General features: G+C 37.3%; 1 protein-coding gene across 5 annotated transcripts in view; it reads right to left on the bottom strand.

The window, feature by feature from the left end:
* LMBRD2 (LMBR1 domain containing 2) overlaps positions 1-18,964 on the bottom strand; it is a 63,629-nt gene that overhangs the window by 32,481 nt on the left and 12,184 nt on the right. For 4 of the 5 annotated variants that reach the window (XM_043979492.1, XM_043979508.1, XM_043979486.1 and 1 more), the window contains exons 2-6: positions 13,754-13,983; positions 13,446-13,540; positions 12,503-12,598; positions 11,099-11,266; positions 9,368-9,578 (exon numbers count right to left, since the gene is read on the bottom strand). In XM_043979492.1, coding sequence (XP_043835427.1) covers positions 9,368-9,578; positions 11,099-11,266; positions 12,503-12,598; positions 13,446-13,540; positions 13,754-13,927 — 744 coding nt within the window. In that variant the 5' untranslated portion in view covers positions 13,928-13,983. The remainder of the gene's footprint in view (positions 1-9,367; positions 9,579-11,098; positions 11,267-12,502; positions 12,599-13,445; positions 13,541-13,753; positions 13,984-18,964) is intronic. The other variant, XM_043979518.1, reaches the window with a different exon arrangement.

The raw sequence follows: 18,964 nt of genomic DNA, 5'->3' as shown, positions 1-18,964 counted from the left end.
AACTGACAAGTCCTGTTGATTCTACTCCCAATGCAGTCACCTTAATTCAGGCCCACATGCAGAAGATGGGAAGGAGAATAAATACACTGAAAGAATTAAAATCCAAAAGGATCCCATCCCAATCATGTGAAACAATGGGCTAGATCTTACCATAGAGATTAAGTTCTCTATAATTGGAGACATCCAAATCCAAAAAGAGAAAGGGAAAGGCTAAGGGTACTGTACAAGACATGTTCCTCTTGCCACTGGAATTGTTTAAACAAGAATTAGGTGACAATCAGCCAGTTATGTTTTAAAAGGGAATTCTTGTACCAGAAAAGAGTTGGATAGGAGGACCATAATACTTCTGGCACCTGTATTGTCTTTACCCCTACTACAACCATCCTAGTTTTAAGGTCTCATCTCTTCTTGACTATATTGTTCCAATATCTTTCTCTCCAATCCTTAGCCTAATATTCACACCCTTATCTCTTCTTTTAGTCTTAGTTCCATTACTCCACAACAAGCATCCACCTCTGAAATGTGCTTAAGCCATTTCTTCTGACTATAATGCCATTGCCTCTACACTTAGCCATTCTACAACAACTTGTATTTAATACTTGTATGAATCACAAATCTCCCCTTTCCAGAGGTGAGGTCTGTGTCTTGTCTATCTTTATATCTAGCACATAATGAGAAATCACTCAAATATCTGTTTTATGTCATTTAAATTAACTTATGTCTTCTAGTCTTAAAGTATGAGTTACATATGTATCTAGAAAGCTTTACAAAATATTGATTTCTCATTATAAACATACTCTGGAAGATATACAAACCAGAACAGTATAGAAGTTGGATATTTTGATGATTCCATGATCTATAGGCATGAGTTCTCACTCTAGTCACTGGTGCAGACTGCAAACCATATCTGTTTTCTCATCCAGTGTAATTCTTACCCATGTCTTGTTGTAAAGCCACATTAAAAGATCTATCCAATGTACTGGAGGTCTTCTCTTTTAATATTTCTTGTGCATCAACTGGGCTATCCATCTGTTATCCTTTATTTTTACTTCATAGATAGGTCTACCTCCTTATCAGGACATGTCTAGTCATCACTCCTAAGATGCTACAGCCTTCTCAAACTCATTATTATCTTTCCATTGTCCAATAGGGTTTGCATTGAGATTTCTTTAAGAAATAACAGAGGAGTATCTTTCCCTTCTTAAGTCATCCTTCACACAACTGTCAAAGTAATCTTCCTAAGGCATTTGTCTCACCTGGTCACTCTCCTGCTCAAAAATTCCTGAGTAGTTTTCTACTCTCTACCACAAATTCCTTGGCTTGGTGATTAAGGCCTTCCCTGGCATGTATCCACATTCCTTTTCCAGTCTCATTTCTTTCATATTAGTACCCACTACATATTCTATGTTCTAGAGAAACTGGGGTACTCGCTGTTTCCTGCATTTGAGATTCCAAGTCTGTCCTAACTACAGAAGCTCAAGCTATCCCCAAATCCAGAACATATTTCCCCCTCGGTTCTGCCTTTCAGAACTCCACCAGACACATATTACCATGACAAGCTATCACTCACATTTTCCAATGTTTCCATCTCCCTTTACCTTCCAGTAGAGCCATCTCCGGTAACAATGAATAAATCAAAAAGGGGTGGGGGAATGGTTCAGCAAAACTAACCATTTCAAGAAAGTATAACAACTATATGTAGTGTTCACAGTCCTCCTACCTTAGTGAAGAAACAAAGGTAGGTGCCTTTTCATATCTCTTCTCAGATCATTATAATTTTTCTACATTCAATTTTTAACAACTTAGATTTCAAAATAGATATGTATAGAAGATCTAAATAGAAGCAAGTCATGAAGGGAAGATGGCTATGACCAACGTGTACCAGAATTTTTTCAAGAAAATGTCAAGAATGTTTAAGTTTAGGAGGCAGCTGGGTGGTGAAGTGGATTAAGCACCAGCCCTGGATTCAGGAGGACCCGAGTTCAAATCCAGCCTCAGACACTTGACACTGACTAGCTGTGTGACCCTGGGCAAGTCACTTAACCCCCACTTCCCTGCCCCCCCAAATGTTTAAGTTTAGAAAAAAGCCAAGGCTACTGAGGAAAGTTAAAGACAACAAAAAAGTATTTGTTAGCTGAATTAGGGAAAAACAGAAGCACAAAGTACATAAGTAAATGATTACAGGGAGAAAAACATTGCTATCAATTCTTGTTTTGCTTTAACTTTCTCTGTCTAGAAGAATGACCTTTGGATTAGAAACGGAAAACAAAGAGTTAAAACTCAAGGTTAAGAGCCCACACTAAGCTGCCTCTAATAAATCAAGTTAACAAGGACTAAATGAACCACATCCCAAGGTACTGAAATAATTGGTAGAGGATACTGATGAGTCAGTTCATGAACTCTGAAAAATTAGAAGAGGGCAGAGCCAAGATGGCAAACTGTGTGGTGGATCCCCCTCCACAAACTCCTACAAACACATCGAAAATATGCTCCAGACTAAGTATGGATGGGGAAATCCAGAAAGCATCACAGTGAGTCCTTTGTTCAGCACAGGTAGATACAAGGAGACAGACAGGAGGGTCTACAAATACTGTAAGCACTGTTGGGCCAGGAGCATATGGGTATGTGGAGCATTCCAGTGCCTAGGGGGAGACTATAAACTGGGGTAAAAGAGCGCCCTATACCAGGTGACTGCAATGGGAATAGGTGCCAACTCACTGCCTTGCTGCCCATTACACAGTTCCAGGTCACAGATCAGAGGCAGACTGAGAAGGAGATGTGTAAGGAGGAGTGGTGTTCCCAAGTAAGGAAGCACAGGTATGCTACTGACAAAGGAGGAAGTTCAGAAGCCAGCAGCAGCAGCAACAACAGTAGTGGTAAGGCTTAGAACCCAAACTCAGAGTAGGTCCTCCCTTCTAGCATCTAGGCCATTCTGCAGAGAAATAACTAAGGCAGAAATCCCAGGCCAAATGGAAGCCTACAATTCTAAGACTCTGAATCAACAGAAACTTTCAGATGGCTATTGGAGTCTAGTAGCATATACTTTTGCTCAGACCCAAACCCAGGTTGGGAACTTGCAGAGTTCAGAACAGGGGAGAAGCAAATAGATTTTGCCCTGGATCATAATCCTTTGGGAGTAGTGAAAAGTTTGAAGGTCACCAGCCTGTCCCTGAGAGTCTAGAATAACAACATCTAATACCCCAAGAAAGCAGCAACAAGACCAGACCAGACCTTCCCTCTAATAGTGTGGCAGGACCCAGTCCTAACATCAAGCCCAAAGTCAGGAAGTAGAGTAGAAGAGTAAATAAAAGAAGAACCCCATTATAATGTGTTATTATGGTGACAGGAATACAAACCTAGAAAAAGATAATTCCAAAACATTTTACAAGCAATGCCTCAGAGAAAAACACAGCTTAGGAACACACTGAAATAGAATTCCTGGAAAAGATGAAATGAGTTTTTTTTTAAAAAGAGTTAAAAATGCTTTTATAAATAGAATGAGAGCACGTGAAGAAGAAATTGTAAAAGAAAAAAGAAGGGGCTGCTAGGTAGCACAGTGGATGGAGCACTGGCTGTCGAGTCAGGAGGACCAGAGTTCAAATCCTGCTTTTAGACACTTACTAGCTGTGTAACCTTGAGCAAGTGACTTAACCTTGATTGCAAAAGAAAAGGGTAGAAAAAAAATTAGGGAATCAATAGCTTGGCATAATAGTTACAAAACTGTGCCAAAGCAACAAATTCCCTGAATATTAGAATGAACCAAACAGAAGTCAATGACTTCATGAAGCAATAAGAAAATTTAAATAAAGTCAAAAGGCTGAAGAAATAAAAGAAAATGTAAAGTACTTCATAGTAAAAACAAAGACCTTGAAAACAGGCTGAGGAGAAAAAAAAATTAAGAATCATCAGACTAACCTTTAGGCCATGACTAAAAAAAGGGCCTATATGACATATTTCAATAAATCTTAAAAGATAACTTTCTAGATCTCTTAGAACCAGAGGGGCAAAGTGGAAATAGAAGGACTTCAATGGTCACTTCCTGAGGAAAAACAAAATCCCAAAACAAACAAACAAAATGAAAACCTCCAGGCATATCAGAGTCAAAACACAGAGCTTCTGGGTCAAAGAAAAAATACTGCAAGCAGCCAGGAAAGAAGAATTCAAGTACTGAGGAGTTACAGTTAGGATCACATACAATTTAACAGCCACAACACTTAAAGGAGCCTAGAACACTGATTATTATATTCCTTTAGGCAAAGGATATGAGTTTACAGCCACGAAAAATCTAGTCAGAAAAACTAAGTATAGTGTTACTGGGGGTAAAAAAATGGACCTTTGATGAAATAGAGCATTTCCAAGCAATCCTGATGAAAAAATTAGAGCTGCAGAGAAACTATGAAATTTAAATATAGGAAGGAAGAGAAACACACAAAAAAGCAAACATAAATTAACAGTGATAAAAGACTATACATGGATAAACTACTTACTTTCATATATCTCATCAGGGTGATAAAATGAGTCCAATTAGACAAGGTCTGGGAATTGTTCTGTTATGCCTTGATCTTAAGGAAAGAATGGTAAAAGAGGGAAAGAGGGAATACATGAGGCAGCAGGAGGAAGATTAGGGAAAATTATATCACATAATCAGGGAGGTGCAAATAGAGATCTATATAAACAAGGAGAAGGGGGTGAGAAGGAGCAGCTGACATTTGGACCTCATTCTCATCTGAACTAGTTAAAAGAAGGAAGAACACACACAGAGTTGAAAAGAGAAATGCAGTTCATTCAAAAAGGAACCAGGAAGGAAAGGGGAGAAGAGGTGAGGGGCAATTAGAAGGGTAAATTAAGGGAGGGAATAGTACTAAGCAAAACAAATTCTAAGGATGTACAAAACAGAAATATTTGTAACTTTTTTTGAGGTTGCAAAGAATGGTAATCTGAAAGTGTGTCCTTAAATTAGGGAATGGAAATGTTACAAGTTACTATGGTATACAAATGTGATGGAATACTATTATGCTGAACTTTTATCAGCATAACAAACAGCCAGGAGTCCAGAAGACTAATGATAAAACATACCTCCTACCTCCAGACAGAGAGGTAAAGGATGCAGAATGAGAAAAATATTTTAGGGAGACATGGCCAATGTGAAAATTTGTTTTGATTGATTATATATAAGTATATGGTCAATAAATACATATATGTATCTGTGTAGTGGTTTTTGCTTTTCTTGTGTTCTCAATTGGGATGGAGAGCAGGAAGGCAGATCTTGGCTAATTAAAACAAAAGTTTTTAAAAATAATAGGACAGATAAATAAGAAAGACTGTGGATAATAGGGTAATTATCACAAGGCCTAGATATGGGCCAGATTTTCAAAGTGAAGAGAATGGATTCTGTAAACTTGGACCAGATATTTTGACATGGATTCCCAGCAAAATTCTAGAAAATTTTAGAGGGATGATTAGTGAATAATTGGAAAAGGAAATGGTGATAACAACTGCATGGCTTCATCAAGGACAGGTCAAGCCAGACTTGAGTTCAGTTCCTTTCAGAAGATGACCAGAGGGGCAGCTAGGTGGCGCAGTGGATAAAGCACCAGCCTTGAATTCAGGAGGACCTGAGTTCAAATTCGACCTCACAATTGACACTTACTAGCTGCGTGACTCTGGACAAGTCACTTAACCCCAATTGCCTCACCAGGGGAAAAAAAATTAAAAAAAAAAAAAAAGATGACCAGACAAGTAAATCAGAAGGATGCTTTAGATAGAGTTTACCTACAGTTGAGCAAGGTATTTGACAGTATCTCATGCTATTTTTGTTTTTTAAGAAAGAAGGTAAAACGTGAGCTACATAACAATTAGACAAATGAAGAACTAGTTAGAAAGACCAGATCCAAAGTGTATAATTAACTGTTGAATGTTGGTATTCAGGAATGCTCCAGAGATCAAAGTCATAGGAACAGCTCTACTTTGTTTTATGAGGTTTAACATTATTAGTGATTGGGATGGAGGCATGGATGGCATACTTATCAAATTTTCAGATGGCACAAAGCTGGGATGGATAGTTAACATGCTGGATGACATCCAAGAACTCTTCCCCCCAAAAAATATATCTTGATGGGCTGTAACTTTGAATCAAAAAGATGAAATTTAATAGTGATAAATATAAAATCTTACACTTGAATTCAAGAATCAGCTTTGCAAGTATAAGATGGAGGTAATGTGACTACTCCCTGCAATTAATCAGGAAAAAAAATCTTTTTTTTGTAGATTTCAAGATAAATATCAGTTAGCAGTGTAATATGGCAGACAAGAAAATTAATGGAATCTTGGGCTATGTTAAGAAAGGCATAGAGTCGGCCATGCTCACCAGAGGTTTCATCAAGTAAAAGCTGGATAACCAAGCTACCTTCGTAAGTTTCATATGTAGGTTGGCCAAAGGCCTGTGACTTTGCTTTTAAATAAGGTTCTGTGATTCTCTGAACTCAATGAAATTATCACTTCCTACATCATCTCTTGACACTATGTCTCTGTTAATGAAATTTAGCATAGTATTAGCTTTCCTACCTGTCACATAATCATATTGCTGACTCCTTGAGAGTGACGTCTACTAAAGTTCCCTATCCCTAGCAGTTCACTGCCAAACAGTTTATCTCTTTTAATAATAATGCCATAGACTTGTGAGGTAGATAATATAAGGAAAGCACTTCCTGAGTCCTCTTACATTATAGAACTGTGAATTATTGCTTAACACCAATATTCTCCCAGTGATTTTATAGGTCACACAAATCATGTGACATCCTATCTCAGAAGATTCAAAATTACAGGTGAAAAAAAAAAAGCCAGAAAAATGCACGCTAGCTATAAACAGGTTTCAGCATATTATTATCCATGACTTGCATGCAAGAAATGTCATTAATAAGCTATATAGCATCATGGAAGATAAAATCAACATTCTGATTATATTAAATATATATATATATATTTTTTTGTTTTGTTTTGTTTTTGTTTTTAGTGAGGCAATTGGGGTTAAGTGACTTGCCCAGGGTCACACAGCTAGTAAGAATTAAGGAACTGATTTAAAATATAAGCACCAAAGCCATCTGTCAATAGACAAAAGGATACAAATAGGCAATTTTCTCTTTCTTTCTTTCTTTCGGGGCAAGGAGGGTTAAGTGACTTGCCCAGGGCCACACAGTAAGTGTCAAGTGTCTGAGGCTGTATTTGAACTCAAGTTCTCCTCGAATCCAGGGTCAGTGCTTTATCCACTGTGCCTGCCACCTAGCTGCCCCCTACAAATAGGCAATTTTCAAAGGAAAGGTGCTCCAAATCACTAATAATCAGAGAAATGAAAATCAAAGCAATTCTTGACAAAGGTAACAAAAAGGGGAAATGTTGGAGGGGTCTGGGGAAAAAAGGCACACTGATGCATTGTTTTTGTTTTTGGTGGTTTTTTTTTTTTGGTGAGGCAATTGGGATTAAGTGACTTGCCCAGGGTCACACAGCTGGTAAGTGTTAAGTGTCTGAGGCCGGATTTGAACTCAGGTACTCCTGAATCCAGGGCCGGTGCTCTTTCTACTGTGCCACCTAGCTGCTCCACACTGATGCATTGTTGTTGGAGCTGTAGTCATTCCTGAAAACAATTTGGAATTCTGCCTTGTAAGAATTGATTTGGGGACCCCCATTTTTGTCTAAAATTAGAAAGCCTCGGGTGCCTCCCCGCAACGCAAGCCTCGGGCGCATCACGCCCTGGCTTCCTCAGCCCAGCTGGGATATGCACGAAATCCCCTTGCCCCAGCTGGCCTTGGGCCCAGCCCCAGGAGGGGCCAACAAATTAGCTTGGAGGGCGTGGGTGGTTGCCCCTGGTTTCTGGGGAGAGAAGGTTTTGTGTGTGTGTGTGTGTGTGTGTGTGTGTGTGTGTGTGTGTGTGTGTGTGTGTGTGTGTGTGTGTTGGGGGGGGGAATGGGAATTAAGTGACTTGCCCAGGGTCACACAGCTAGTAAGTGTCAAGGGTCTGAGGCCCGATTTGCACTCAGGTCCTCCTGAATCCCCGCGGGGCCAGTGCTCTTTCACTGTGCTACCTAGCTGTTTTTTTAAGGACGAGATGTAAAGCAGTTGGGAGTCGGTAGAAGGAAGAGAGCAGAGAGGGCAAGAGACAAGGGAGGAGATTTCATGGCGGTAGGCAAGAAAGTTAAATGCAGACAGGTCCTATGTCCTATTTTTCTTTATCCTTATCTCTAAGTTTATTCCATATCAATAAACCCTGTTTTTAGCTTTTATTGAAAGGAGGCTTTTTAATCTCATTTCTTGTTTATCTGGGAGAAGCAGTTGGGGAGAGGGCAGGCCCTTACAGATTGGAAGCTCCAGCTAGCCAGGAGTTCACAGATTGGCTTAGGCAGCTAAAAGCTTACAGATAGCTAATAGCTTTCAGATAGGAAAGAGGAAAATTACCTATATGTACAAAAATATTTATAACTCTTTTGTTAGTGACAAATTACAGGAAATTAAGGAAGTTATGCAACATTTGGGGAGTTGCAGATGAATGAGACAGTTTCAGATAAACAAGAAAACATTTGTAAAAACTGATGCAAAGTAAAGTGAGCAGATCAGGAATTTTATAAAAATGCCCAGGAAAGAATTCAGGACTTTGATCTACTTGGTGACTGCTGTAACTCTAAAGAACAAATGATAAAACATGCTGTCTCTTGAGAGAGGTGATGGATGCAAGATATAGAATGAGACACATAGTTTTGGTCATGGTCAGTGTAGGAATTTATTTTGCTAGATTAGGTATGTTTGTACTCTCCCCCTCTCCCAGTATTTGGGAAGGGTAGGTAGGAAGGATACAAATAAATATTAGCTGAATTAAAGTAAAATAAAAGTTCGAAAAATATTCAAGAAATATGTGGGCTGGAAGACTCCATGATTTATGCATTACCTTAAATACTGAATATCTCTTAGGTTTCTGTGAGGAGCAAATATGACAAACATTTTGTAAACTTTAAAGCATTACATGAATATCACTATTTTCATAATTACCTACCAAGATAGCACTGGGTAAATCACCTTCAAAATGTTTTTGACATGAGTTTTTTTTCTGGACCTTTGAACTTCAACTATATGAATAAGCTTTTCACTAGAAAGCATTTATTGGCTTTGGTATTTCATGAGATTTAGTGGCCAATATGAAGAAAAGGCTAGAGGGTAAGGACAAAGTGTCTTGGAGGATCTCCCAGTTCCATAATTTTCAAAGTCCTAAGCCCACACAGCATATTAGTTTGGTGGTGTTTTTTTAAGCCAACATATAAGCAATTTTCTCAATGTTTTCATTGGTAGAAATGCTTACTATAATTTATGAATATCTACTCACCTCCATTATATCCTCCAAATTCTCTTCAGCATCTGCTTTCTCAGTCATCAGTTTGGCAGCCTTAAAATATGTTTTCATGAGAAGGTACCCTCTCTTAGCTCCATTCCAATGGGACCGAGGAATTTCCACCAAGCCATAACCCAACAATAAAACAAGGAGGAACAGGCCCCATGTATTGGCAGCAGCTATCCCAATTGTCTGAAGCTGATTCCTAAGGAGAAGAAATCATGATCAAATGATTACTTCTACAATTTCACCACTTGACTATGACAGATGAATGTATATTTGAATACCACCTAAGGTATATAATACTTGCTCCCTTTAAGGAAGTTATTTTCTTTATTTCAGACTGCTTTAATTATTAAAAGTATTTTTTAACACTGAACCAAAGTGCTATTTGTCCTAGATCTACTCTCTGAGATCACAAATAATAATATTTTTCACTTTATTTTTGGCAACATGGCTAATATGAAAATGCTTTACCTGACTTCACACTGTATAATTGGTATCAAATTGTTTATCATATCTCAATGGGAAAGCAAGGGGCTGGAAGGAAGAGGAGAATTTGGAACTCAAAATTTAAAAATGAATGTTTAAAAAAAGGCAATCCAAACACAAATTTATCTTACCTAATCTCAACTGGACTCTCTATAATTCATTCATTAGCCTACTTTCTACTCTGGCTGTTTCAAACCTTGTCTTGACTCAAAACTTCCATAGTAGCCTTGCTTTAAACCTTTCTACTGAGAACCTCTTTTCATACTGCATCAAAAAAAATTTGAGGTCATTTATCTTTTTTTTTTTTGCGGGGTTAAGTGACTTGCCCAGGGTCACACAGGTAATAAGTGTCAAGTGTCTGAGGCTGGATTTGAACTCTGGTCCTCCTGAATCCAGGGCCAGTGTTTTATCCACTGCGCCACCTAGCTGCCCCCTGAGGTCATTTATCATGAGATCTCATTTCTCCCCTTCTCATCTTCTATTGCCCAGACATCTTCCCCCACTATCTTCTCTTCTTTCTTCACTCTCATATAAAGAGATTGCTCTTATACTTTTCAAGGTCAACTACTCTACATGCACCTTTGATCAAACCTCCTTCGCTTCTCCTAAAGATTTCCCCAACTATGATTCCTCTTTCTTATCATCAGTTTCTCCCTTTCTCTTGGTTCCTTCGCTGCTACCTATAAATACAATTATGAATCATCAATTCTCAAAAAAAACAAACCAACAACAATAAAAAAAAACCCCAACAACAGGGCGGGTGGGGGGGGCAGCTAGGTGGTGCAGTAGATAAAGCACCGGCCCTGGATTCCGGAGAACCTGATTTCAAATCTGACCTCAGACAACTGACATTTACTAGCTGTGTGATCCTGGGCAAGTCACTTAACCCTTAATGCCCCACAATAATATCAAAACATATTTGTAAATTAACACAATTGTGATTTAGATATAAAAGACATCTGAATACTAAAAAAAAATTAAAAACCAGGAAAATAAATTTGATCATTTGAAAAGCACAACAAATAGTATGGTTCAGATTTAATGTATGTTTTTAATTTAACATGGCCTATATAGACTTCTATTTTATGAATCATTGAGAAGCACAATTTTTTGATTCATTCTATGAAATTCATGTTTATCTAATGCATAAAATACAAGAAAGTTTTTTGGGGAAAAAGAAAGAAACACAAACCTAAGAATATTTTTGTTTTTTTTTAATAGTGTTATTCTTACCATTCTAAGTGCAAATTTGGATTCACAGCCACATAGATTAAAAATGCTCCAAAAATCAGCAAATATGTGCCATAATAAATTGCATTCTCAATCAGCGCTGTTTTGATCTTTCCAGTAATGGAAAATCCTCCTGATCTTGCATATGATTGCATAAAAGGTAACAGGATCCTAAAATAAGAGGGGAAAAAAAGCTAAGAATAAAAAAATTCTTAATTTCATCTACTTGATATTTTTATTTACCAGTTACTATAATAAAATAAGTGTTATATTCTCAAATCAAGAGTTTAAGAGCACATCTAGGTGGGTTTGTACCCTTGTCTCTGCCAGTACTAGCTCTATGACCTTGGGCAAGCCAGTTAACCTCTCGAGTCTCAGTTTCCTCATTTCTTTCTTTTTTTTTTTTTTGTTTGTTTTTTGGTGGGGCTATGGGGGTTAAGTGACTTGCCCAGGGTCACACAGCTAGTAAGTGTAAAGTGCCTGAGGCTGGATTTCAACTCAGGTACTCCTGAATCCAGGGCCGGTGCTTTATCCACTGCGCCACCTAGCTGCCCCCTCAGTTTCCTCATTTCTAAATGTGTAAAATACCTATTTAATCTACCTGCCTCAAAGCTCATATCTGGAGACTGAACAAGATTAAGTGAATGCAAGTGTAACATGATCAACTAAAAATGACAAAGTATCATGCAAATGTAAGGTATTATTAAATGTGAACAAAAGCAAAAAGAAACTCAGGGGGCCAATGGGATGTTGTTTTTGGAAAAACCATGTACTCAGCTCAATATATTCAAAGTCTCATTTTAATGAGTATTTTTAAGTAATAGTAGATCTGTAATTTTCCTTATGCTTACATAGTAATCTGTATTTCAATACATTTAATGTCTTAGAATATAATCCCTCCCATAAAGTGTTATTTTAGCAATAAATTGCGACACATATGGAGAGCAAATGCAGCATAATACATAATAAAGATCCATCACTGGAGTTGGGATGATCTGGATTCCAGTTCTGCCTCTGATATATACTGGTTTTGTGACCATGGGCATGTGACTCAACGTCTCATCCCCTTACTTTAAGTTACAAAACTAAGTTGCAGATCTGTATTAGCAGGACTTTACATAGTGGGACTCCCTCATACCAGCAAAGTCATAAATCTGGCCCTCAAAAAAGAAAAACTGAGACACTTTTGAATCCTAGGATAGAGTAGCAGCTACAAAATTATCATCATTATACTCAATCAAAAATAATAAACTGGAATATACAATAAAGAAAATACTAGGTAAATACCTAACATATGAATACCTTCTGCCATGCCATTAATACCTGGCTAAATCTAAAAAGTGAAATCTTATTGAATATTGGGGAGGGAGGAGAAAGAAGACAAAAGTAGAAACATTTATCACCTACCATGTTAAAAATTGTGATGTCCAATATACAACACGCCAGAAAATTGGCATGATTCCATCAGGGATATAGCTCCATGGCTTGAAACACGGATGTTTTCTGTTTTAAACACCACCATACACCGCCCCCCGGACCCAAACAAAAGAGTTTAAAACTGCTCGCAACTTAACAAGTCTTAAATTCATTTTATGTTAATAAGAATTGATTTTTCTACTATATCTAAATTCTATTGTAATAACATTTCAGTCTTTTTTAAAGTCACTTATTAACTCAAAATTTTACACTCAATTCAAAATGACAGTGGCTGCATGCTGACTAAAAATAACATCAACAAAGCATTTTGTTCTAGCAGAGATATAGTTCCAACTGGAAGTTCATATCTTACTTTAATATTAACTTTTGGAGTAATATTTTTAAAAAGAGCTTTACGAATCAGGATACTAGGGAAATGGTGTAGTAAGTTTCAGGCACTTTTAAATAAATAAAACTACAAAAATATGGATATATAGTCAGATATATATTTAGACTATTTGAAAAAGTAAAAATCAATATACATTAGTGTTTTGTTTGGAAATGTTCTAGAAATTCAATTATTTTGTTAAAATTAGAGTATAATACCCTGGTTCACTTTGAAATTTTGTATTCATTCTACTGCTTTGGAATCTATTACTCTCACTTTCATGGGGGTGCAGAGGTAGACAGTGAGAGTTATAGGTAGGTTCCACTCAGTACACTGAGTGAACAAGTTCCTAATGCCAAAACAGTGCCTTTTACACTAAAATATTTTTTGCTTGAATTAATTGTTCATACTTTTAAACATAAAAGACATATCTATATGAGGAAAAATAAGTTTTAATGTGAACAAAGTTATTTAGATGAAACCTATGGTAACAATAATTTTTTAAAATGGTAAGCCATTTTTAGATTTAAAAACCAAAAGTATTACCCTGTAATAGGGATGCCTGTAGAGTAAGGTCCAGTTATGTTGTTATTTTCTGAAGGGCTAGAGTTGGCAGCTTGTTTGCATCGGTTGTATATTGTCTAAAATGTTGAAAATATATTTGTTAAAAATGAGGACAGTTTATGTAAATCTGCTTATGTTTTTAAAAAGTAATCAAATTCAGAATATTTCATTAAAAATTTGTAAAACACAATTTAGCTGTTTTTCTTTTTTTATAAGTATGTCTTGAATAGATTGTTAAAGTATACCAAACTAAGATATAAGGAAAATATAAGGAAAGTGTCAACTCTCACCGTACTAACATCCAAGGGCAGGATGAAAACTATGAGAAAGCAGAGATACCAAGCAAGTAGTGTTGCTACAATAACGAGTCTATGCTGTTTCTTAAAGTCTCCATATCGATGAAGTATTAATAAAGCCAGAAAAAAGACAAAAACAATCTCAAGTCCCAAAGCTGCACCACTCATTATTGTATGTTCACTCCAGCCAACCAAGGCTATTCATCTGAAGATAATGATCATAACTGTATAAAAGAGGAAAAAGGAAAAGTATCAGCACATAAAACATTATTCGTTAGAAAAAGTTATCAGATCTTACTTTGGAAAACATTTAGAAATGTTTATTATTATTTTCATTCTTAAGAATATTAATTCAAAATAGAGCCAGCACCCCTCCAGATAGAACTGTGACCTTTACTATTATTCCAATCACAATCCCTAGATTATTTGGGTTGTTCCCTGTATAATTCTGTTGGATTACTTTAAAAATACAAACAATAACAACATCTGGCAATTAAAGGTTTGGCAAAGTTCTTCACATTCATTATCTCATTTGATCCTCACAGGAAGCCTATGAGGTAGTTAGTAGTAACTAACCTTATTTTTTGAAGGCAGCATGGTACAGTGAAAAGAATGCTGAATTTAGGCATCAAGAGAGCCCCAAGTTTGAATCCTGTCTTCAATACTTTTACACCATGGGCTCAGGCAAATCACTTAAGATCTCTGAGCCTCAGTTTCCTCATCAGTAAAACAGAGTTTTACAAATAACACCTCAAGTATCTATTGCTACAGGGTTGTTATGAGGATCAGTGAGATAAAGCACGTAAAGAACTGTAAACTTTAAAATACTATAGTCAGATAATATTAAAAACATGCCACATAACATATGACCAAGAGCCATTACCAAAAATATGCATGGGCAAAGGACAGCAACAGTTCTCAAAAGAACTACATATTATTAACAAGCAAAAGTTGTTCTAGATCACCAATAAAAACAACTCTGAAGTTTCATTTTATACTTAGCAAATGAGCAAGGATGCTTAAAGATGGAAATGGTCTATATGAGGAGTTACGAAAAGACAGGAAGACTACTATACCATAAGTGGAGCTGTACATTGGTTCAGCTGTTCTGAAAACTAATTTGGAATTATGCTAAGAAAGTGACTAGAATCTCCACTAGAGATCCCACTGCAGAACATATACGCTAAAAGTTCAACAAAAGAAACATTCCATGTTCACAAAAACATTTTACAGTGGCACTTACATAAGGCTGTCTAATTGTAATGATTAATCATGACTAGATAAAAAGATGAGAAAACACACCTCCCTCCTTTACTACAGGTCCGAACTATCCATTGGCAGATAGTCCAAAGGAAGGTTCACTAGTTTGGGGGAAGGGGAGAATTAAATCTAGAAAAGACTTTAGTAAAGACAAAAGGCATGAATAAAACTTGAATTTAAAAACCATAAATAAAACCACACCTTATAAATACTATTTGGCTAAAACATCAGGCAATCAAACATTTTTCAAAATAAATATGTCACAAATACTTCCTACTGAACAAAGAATGTTTCAGCTTTTATTAACTTGAAGGTAGTATTTTCCTTTGGTTCAATTATAGGCTAAATGAAAATTTAATCTGTCCTCTTTAAACTCAACATCTCTCAAAACGCATCAATTACTTTATGTCTGGAGTAAAGATCAGCCAGGTACTGAAATCCTTGAGGAAAAAAAAATGGCTTAAGACCCAGAAGCTGGTATACAACAGCAATAAGGCTATGGGACAAGGTAATTAATAAAAGGGATATATCAAACCTCAAAGAATGAGATGCTGCAGAGAACTGGCAGCAGAGGAGAAGGTCTTGAGGTACCAGTGGAAAACAAGGAGAATAATGATGATTGCTGGCTCAATGTGTTAGGGAGTGGCTAGCAAGGGAGAGGATGGCAAGGGGATGGATTATCGTCTAGAAAGGCAGTTTTCTGTAAATAACAGAAAATGAAAAATGACTGGAAGAGATCTGGGATGAAGGGGAACTGACGATGGGAAATAAATTCAGGGTTCCTGAGGGAACAGTAGAAAAGGAGAACAGAGATTGAAGACTGGGGAGGGGGCAGAGTATAGAACTCGACAGGGATAAGTAGTAAGTAGGTCAAAGAGGTCTTCTCTACTGACAAACTCTGAATCAGAGGGACTGGGGACCTAGAAATAGAAATTTGTTAGCTATTCTTAGGCTAGGGTAAATTGATCAGAGCATTTGGCTGATAATGTAAGTAGCTGGGAAGGTCAAATACTGAAAGACACCAATAATCACTAGTCTATCCATCACAATCCCTGATGTTGTCTGTCCTTTGTTCTCAGAGAGGACCATGACATCAGGGGGAGTGAATTGGATTTAAGTGAGGGAGGGCTGTGCAAGGTCACCAACCTCACTCTCTCCTCCAGAGCCATCTGGGTCCAGTGGTAAGACAGACATCAGGATGACTGGAGATGGACCCGGATATTTAAGGTAATTGGGGTTAAATGACTTGCCCAGGGTCACACAGCTAGTAAGTGTCTGAAGTGAGATTTGAACTCGGGTCCTCTGGACTCCAGGGCCAGTGGCTCTATCCACTGCACCACCTAGCTACCGTCAACAATACTTTTAAGGGCCTTGGAGAGTTATGAGGATGACTGCTAATAGCTTTCAGAATTTATGGTATGAAAGAGGCCTCATTCTGTAGAAAGTAGTTTGTTTACTCTTCTGTACCATACCACCATTTTCCTAGATGGCTAAGGCAGTAACAGTGGTGGCAAGGACAATGGGCCTTATTCTCTCCTCTGTGTTGGTGGCCCTAACTTCCTGCATCATGTAGGGAAGGAGGAAAGGAGAGGTACTGGTTACAGTTTCTGCCTCCAGGGAAGGTAGAGTAGGTGTCACTTCCATAGCTGGCAAAGGTAATTTGGAAATCTAAGTGAAGGAAGTCTCTAATTCCAGCTGATCCACAGCTAGGACAGCTACTTCACTCTTCCATCTCTTTCCATCACAACTCTTGTGAAATGTTGGGGATGATGCAGGTGTGCTTCCTTTCCCCTAAGGAGCAGTGACCCTGCCAACAATCCTTTGCAATTTCTCCCAGGGGCCTGGTTCTTCTTAGGATCACAGAAACCATTCCCTCCCATTCAATGCTTTCCTCTTGGGCAAGGGCAGAAACCTCAGATAGTAGAATGCAGTTATTTTAAAGAGAATACTCTGTAGACCCTCAAAGCACAAAAGAATGGGAGAGAAAGGGGGAAAGTAGATTCCTTGAGTCATGATCGTATTCCTGACTAAATCCAGAAACTTTTAAGGTTCAGTCAACTTTCACCACTGCACTCTGAACAATGAAAAAAGCAGAAGAGAAAGGGTAGTACCATTTCTCTCTCCCTGAGCTATACAACATGGAGTCTGATTGACAAATTCACTATCACCAAAACCAGGAGTGTCACAAAGATAAATACTCCTACAACAGTAAAGGAAAAATAATAACTGAGAGAAAGAAACTGCATTAGGTCCTATTCCTAGTCCTAGAATCTGGGGTAAATAGTAACTGCTCAGAGAGGATAAGAGCAGAAAATTGTTTGACTAAATGGTGGCACAGTGGATACAATGCCAGGGAGGGAGCCAGAAAGATCTCTGAGTTCAAATACAGCCTCAGAAACTTATTAGTTATGTGAGCCTGGGCAAGTCACTTAACTTAAACCCTGCTGGCCTCAATTTCCTCATTTGTAAAATGAGCTGGAGAAGGAAATGGCAAACTACTCTAGTATCTCTGCCAGGAAAACCCCAAATGGAGTCATGAAGAGTTGGGTATGACCAAAACAAAAATAAACAACAAAACCAAAAAAGATCTCTGATTCCTTTCTCCTTTAAAATTTTATAAGACTATGGACAGAGGAAGCAACACACCCAGAAAGAAGATTCAGACTTATCATGCATAAATATGATGGAGCATATCACAATTCCTAACTGTATTTTTATTGTTACTGAAGGAAAATCATATAAAAAGCTCTCCTAATTAAAAAGGTTTAAAATTAAATTTTTTAATTTGTAGGGATAGACTTTATTCATATATGGAATGTTAGATGAGCCAAAATTAAAGGAAAAAATGGGTAATTATCTGCTTAAGACTATGAAATTGATCATTCAGATCCCCTAAAACTTCTTTCAAGTCTGAGTTATTAAATTGGGCATATAGATGATCTAAAGTAGTGAGACAATCCCTTTATAGACCTTAAGCATTGCTTATCACCTAACAACTATTTCTGATATGTTCTCAAGACCTAGCTATTGGACTCCTAAAAGGAAATATCACTCTTAATAATGAAGTTTCCCTTTGACTATTAAGATCTTATGAGAAATATTACACAAAACTATCAAATTACAAGATAAAGGAAAAATTACTTGAAGAATTACATCTTGTATTTATGTCACCTTAATTTCCAAATATATCCATCCCCATTCTCCTACCCATCAGGCCCCATTTTGTAGCAAATAATAAAAAAGAGCACAGATCAAAAAGCAGCTCAGCAAAATTTAAATCAACTTTGTATGAACATATATGCAATATTCATACCCAGAGTCCTCCACCTCTGTAAAAATGAGAAGGAAGTATGTCTCTACTTTGGGGATCAAGCTTGCTAGTTGACTGACTAATGCAGAAAGGAAACTGCTCTACAACTTAAGAGCCTAAGAATGTTTCAGGGACCAGAGATAGGTTAAGTGGAGTCCTCAGGGAGTCACAGAGCCAATATATGGGGGCCCAGAAGGGAGAGAAGAAGAGAGATGTAACGGAGACTTGAATCCAAGTGTTCCTGCCTCCCAAAAGCAGGTTTCACACATAACCATTAAAAACTGAAAACTTTTTATCTTACTCATAAATATTTGTGGCTAATCAATGAAGAGGACAAAATTTCACATGTATTTTTAAACTATAGATCTAAACCAGACTGTAAGGTAGTAACTTTCCCCCCCCCAGGTACATTAGCTCAAGTTAGTCTTTTAGACACACATAACTTAACAAAAGGGAAGATATAAGTATTTGGTATACTTTACTAGTGCTATACAAACAAGCACAGAGATTTGATTAGCCAGATAGGTTTACTGAATAGAAGTTTTAACTTTATGCCAAAAGATTTGGCTCAGATCATATAAGAGGCAGTAGATTATTGCACTGCCTGATGCATTAGCTTTCTCTTGAATCATTAA

This window comes from Dromiciops gliroides, chromosome 1 (genome assembly GCF_019393635.1).
Source record: "Dromiciops gliroides isolate mDroGli1 chromosome 1, mDroGli1.pri, whole genome shotgun sequence".
Classification (NCBI taxonomy): Eukaryota; Metazoa; Chordata; class Mammalia; order Microbiotheria; family Microbiotheriidae; genus Dromiciops; species Dromiciops gliroides.
Note: the sequence above shows the minus strand (reverse complement) of the source record. Positions and strands in the feature narration are given on the sequence as shown.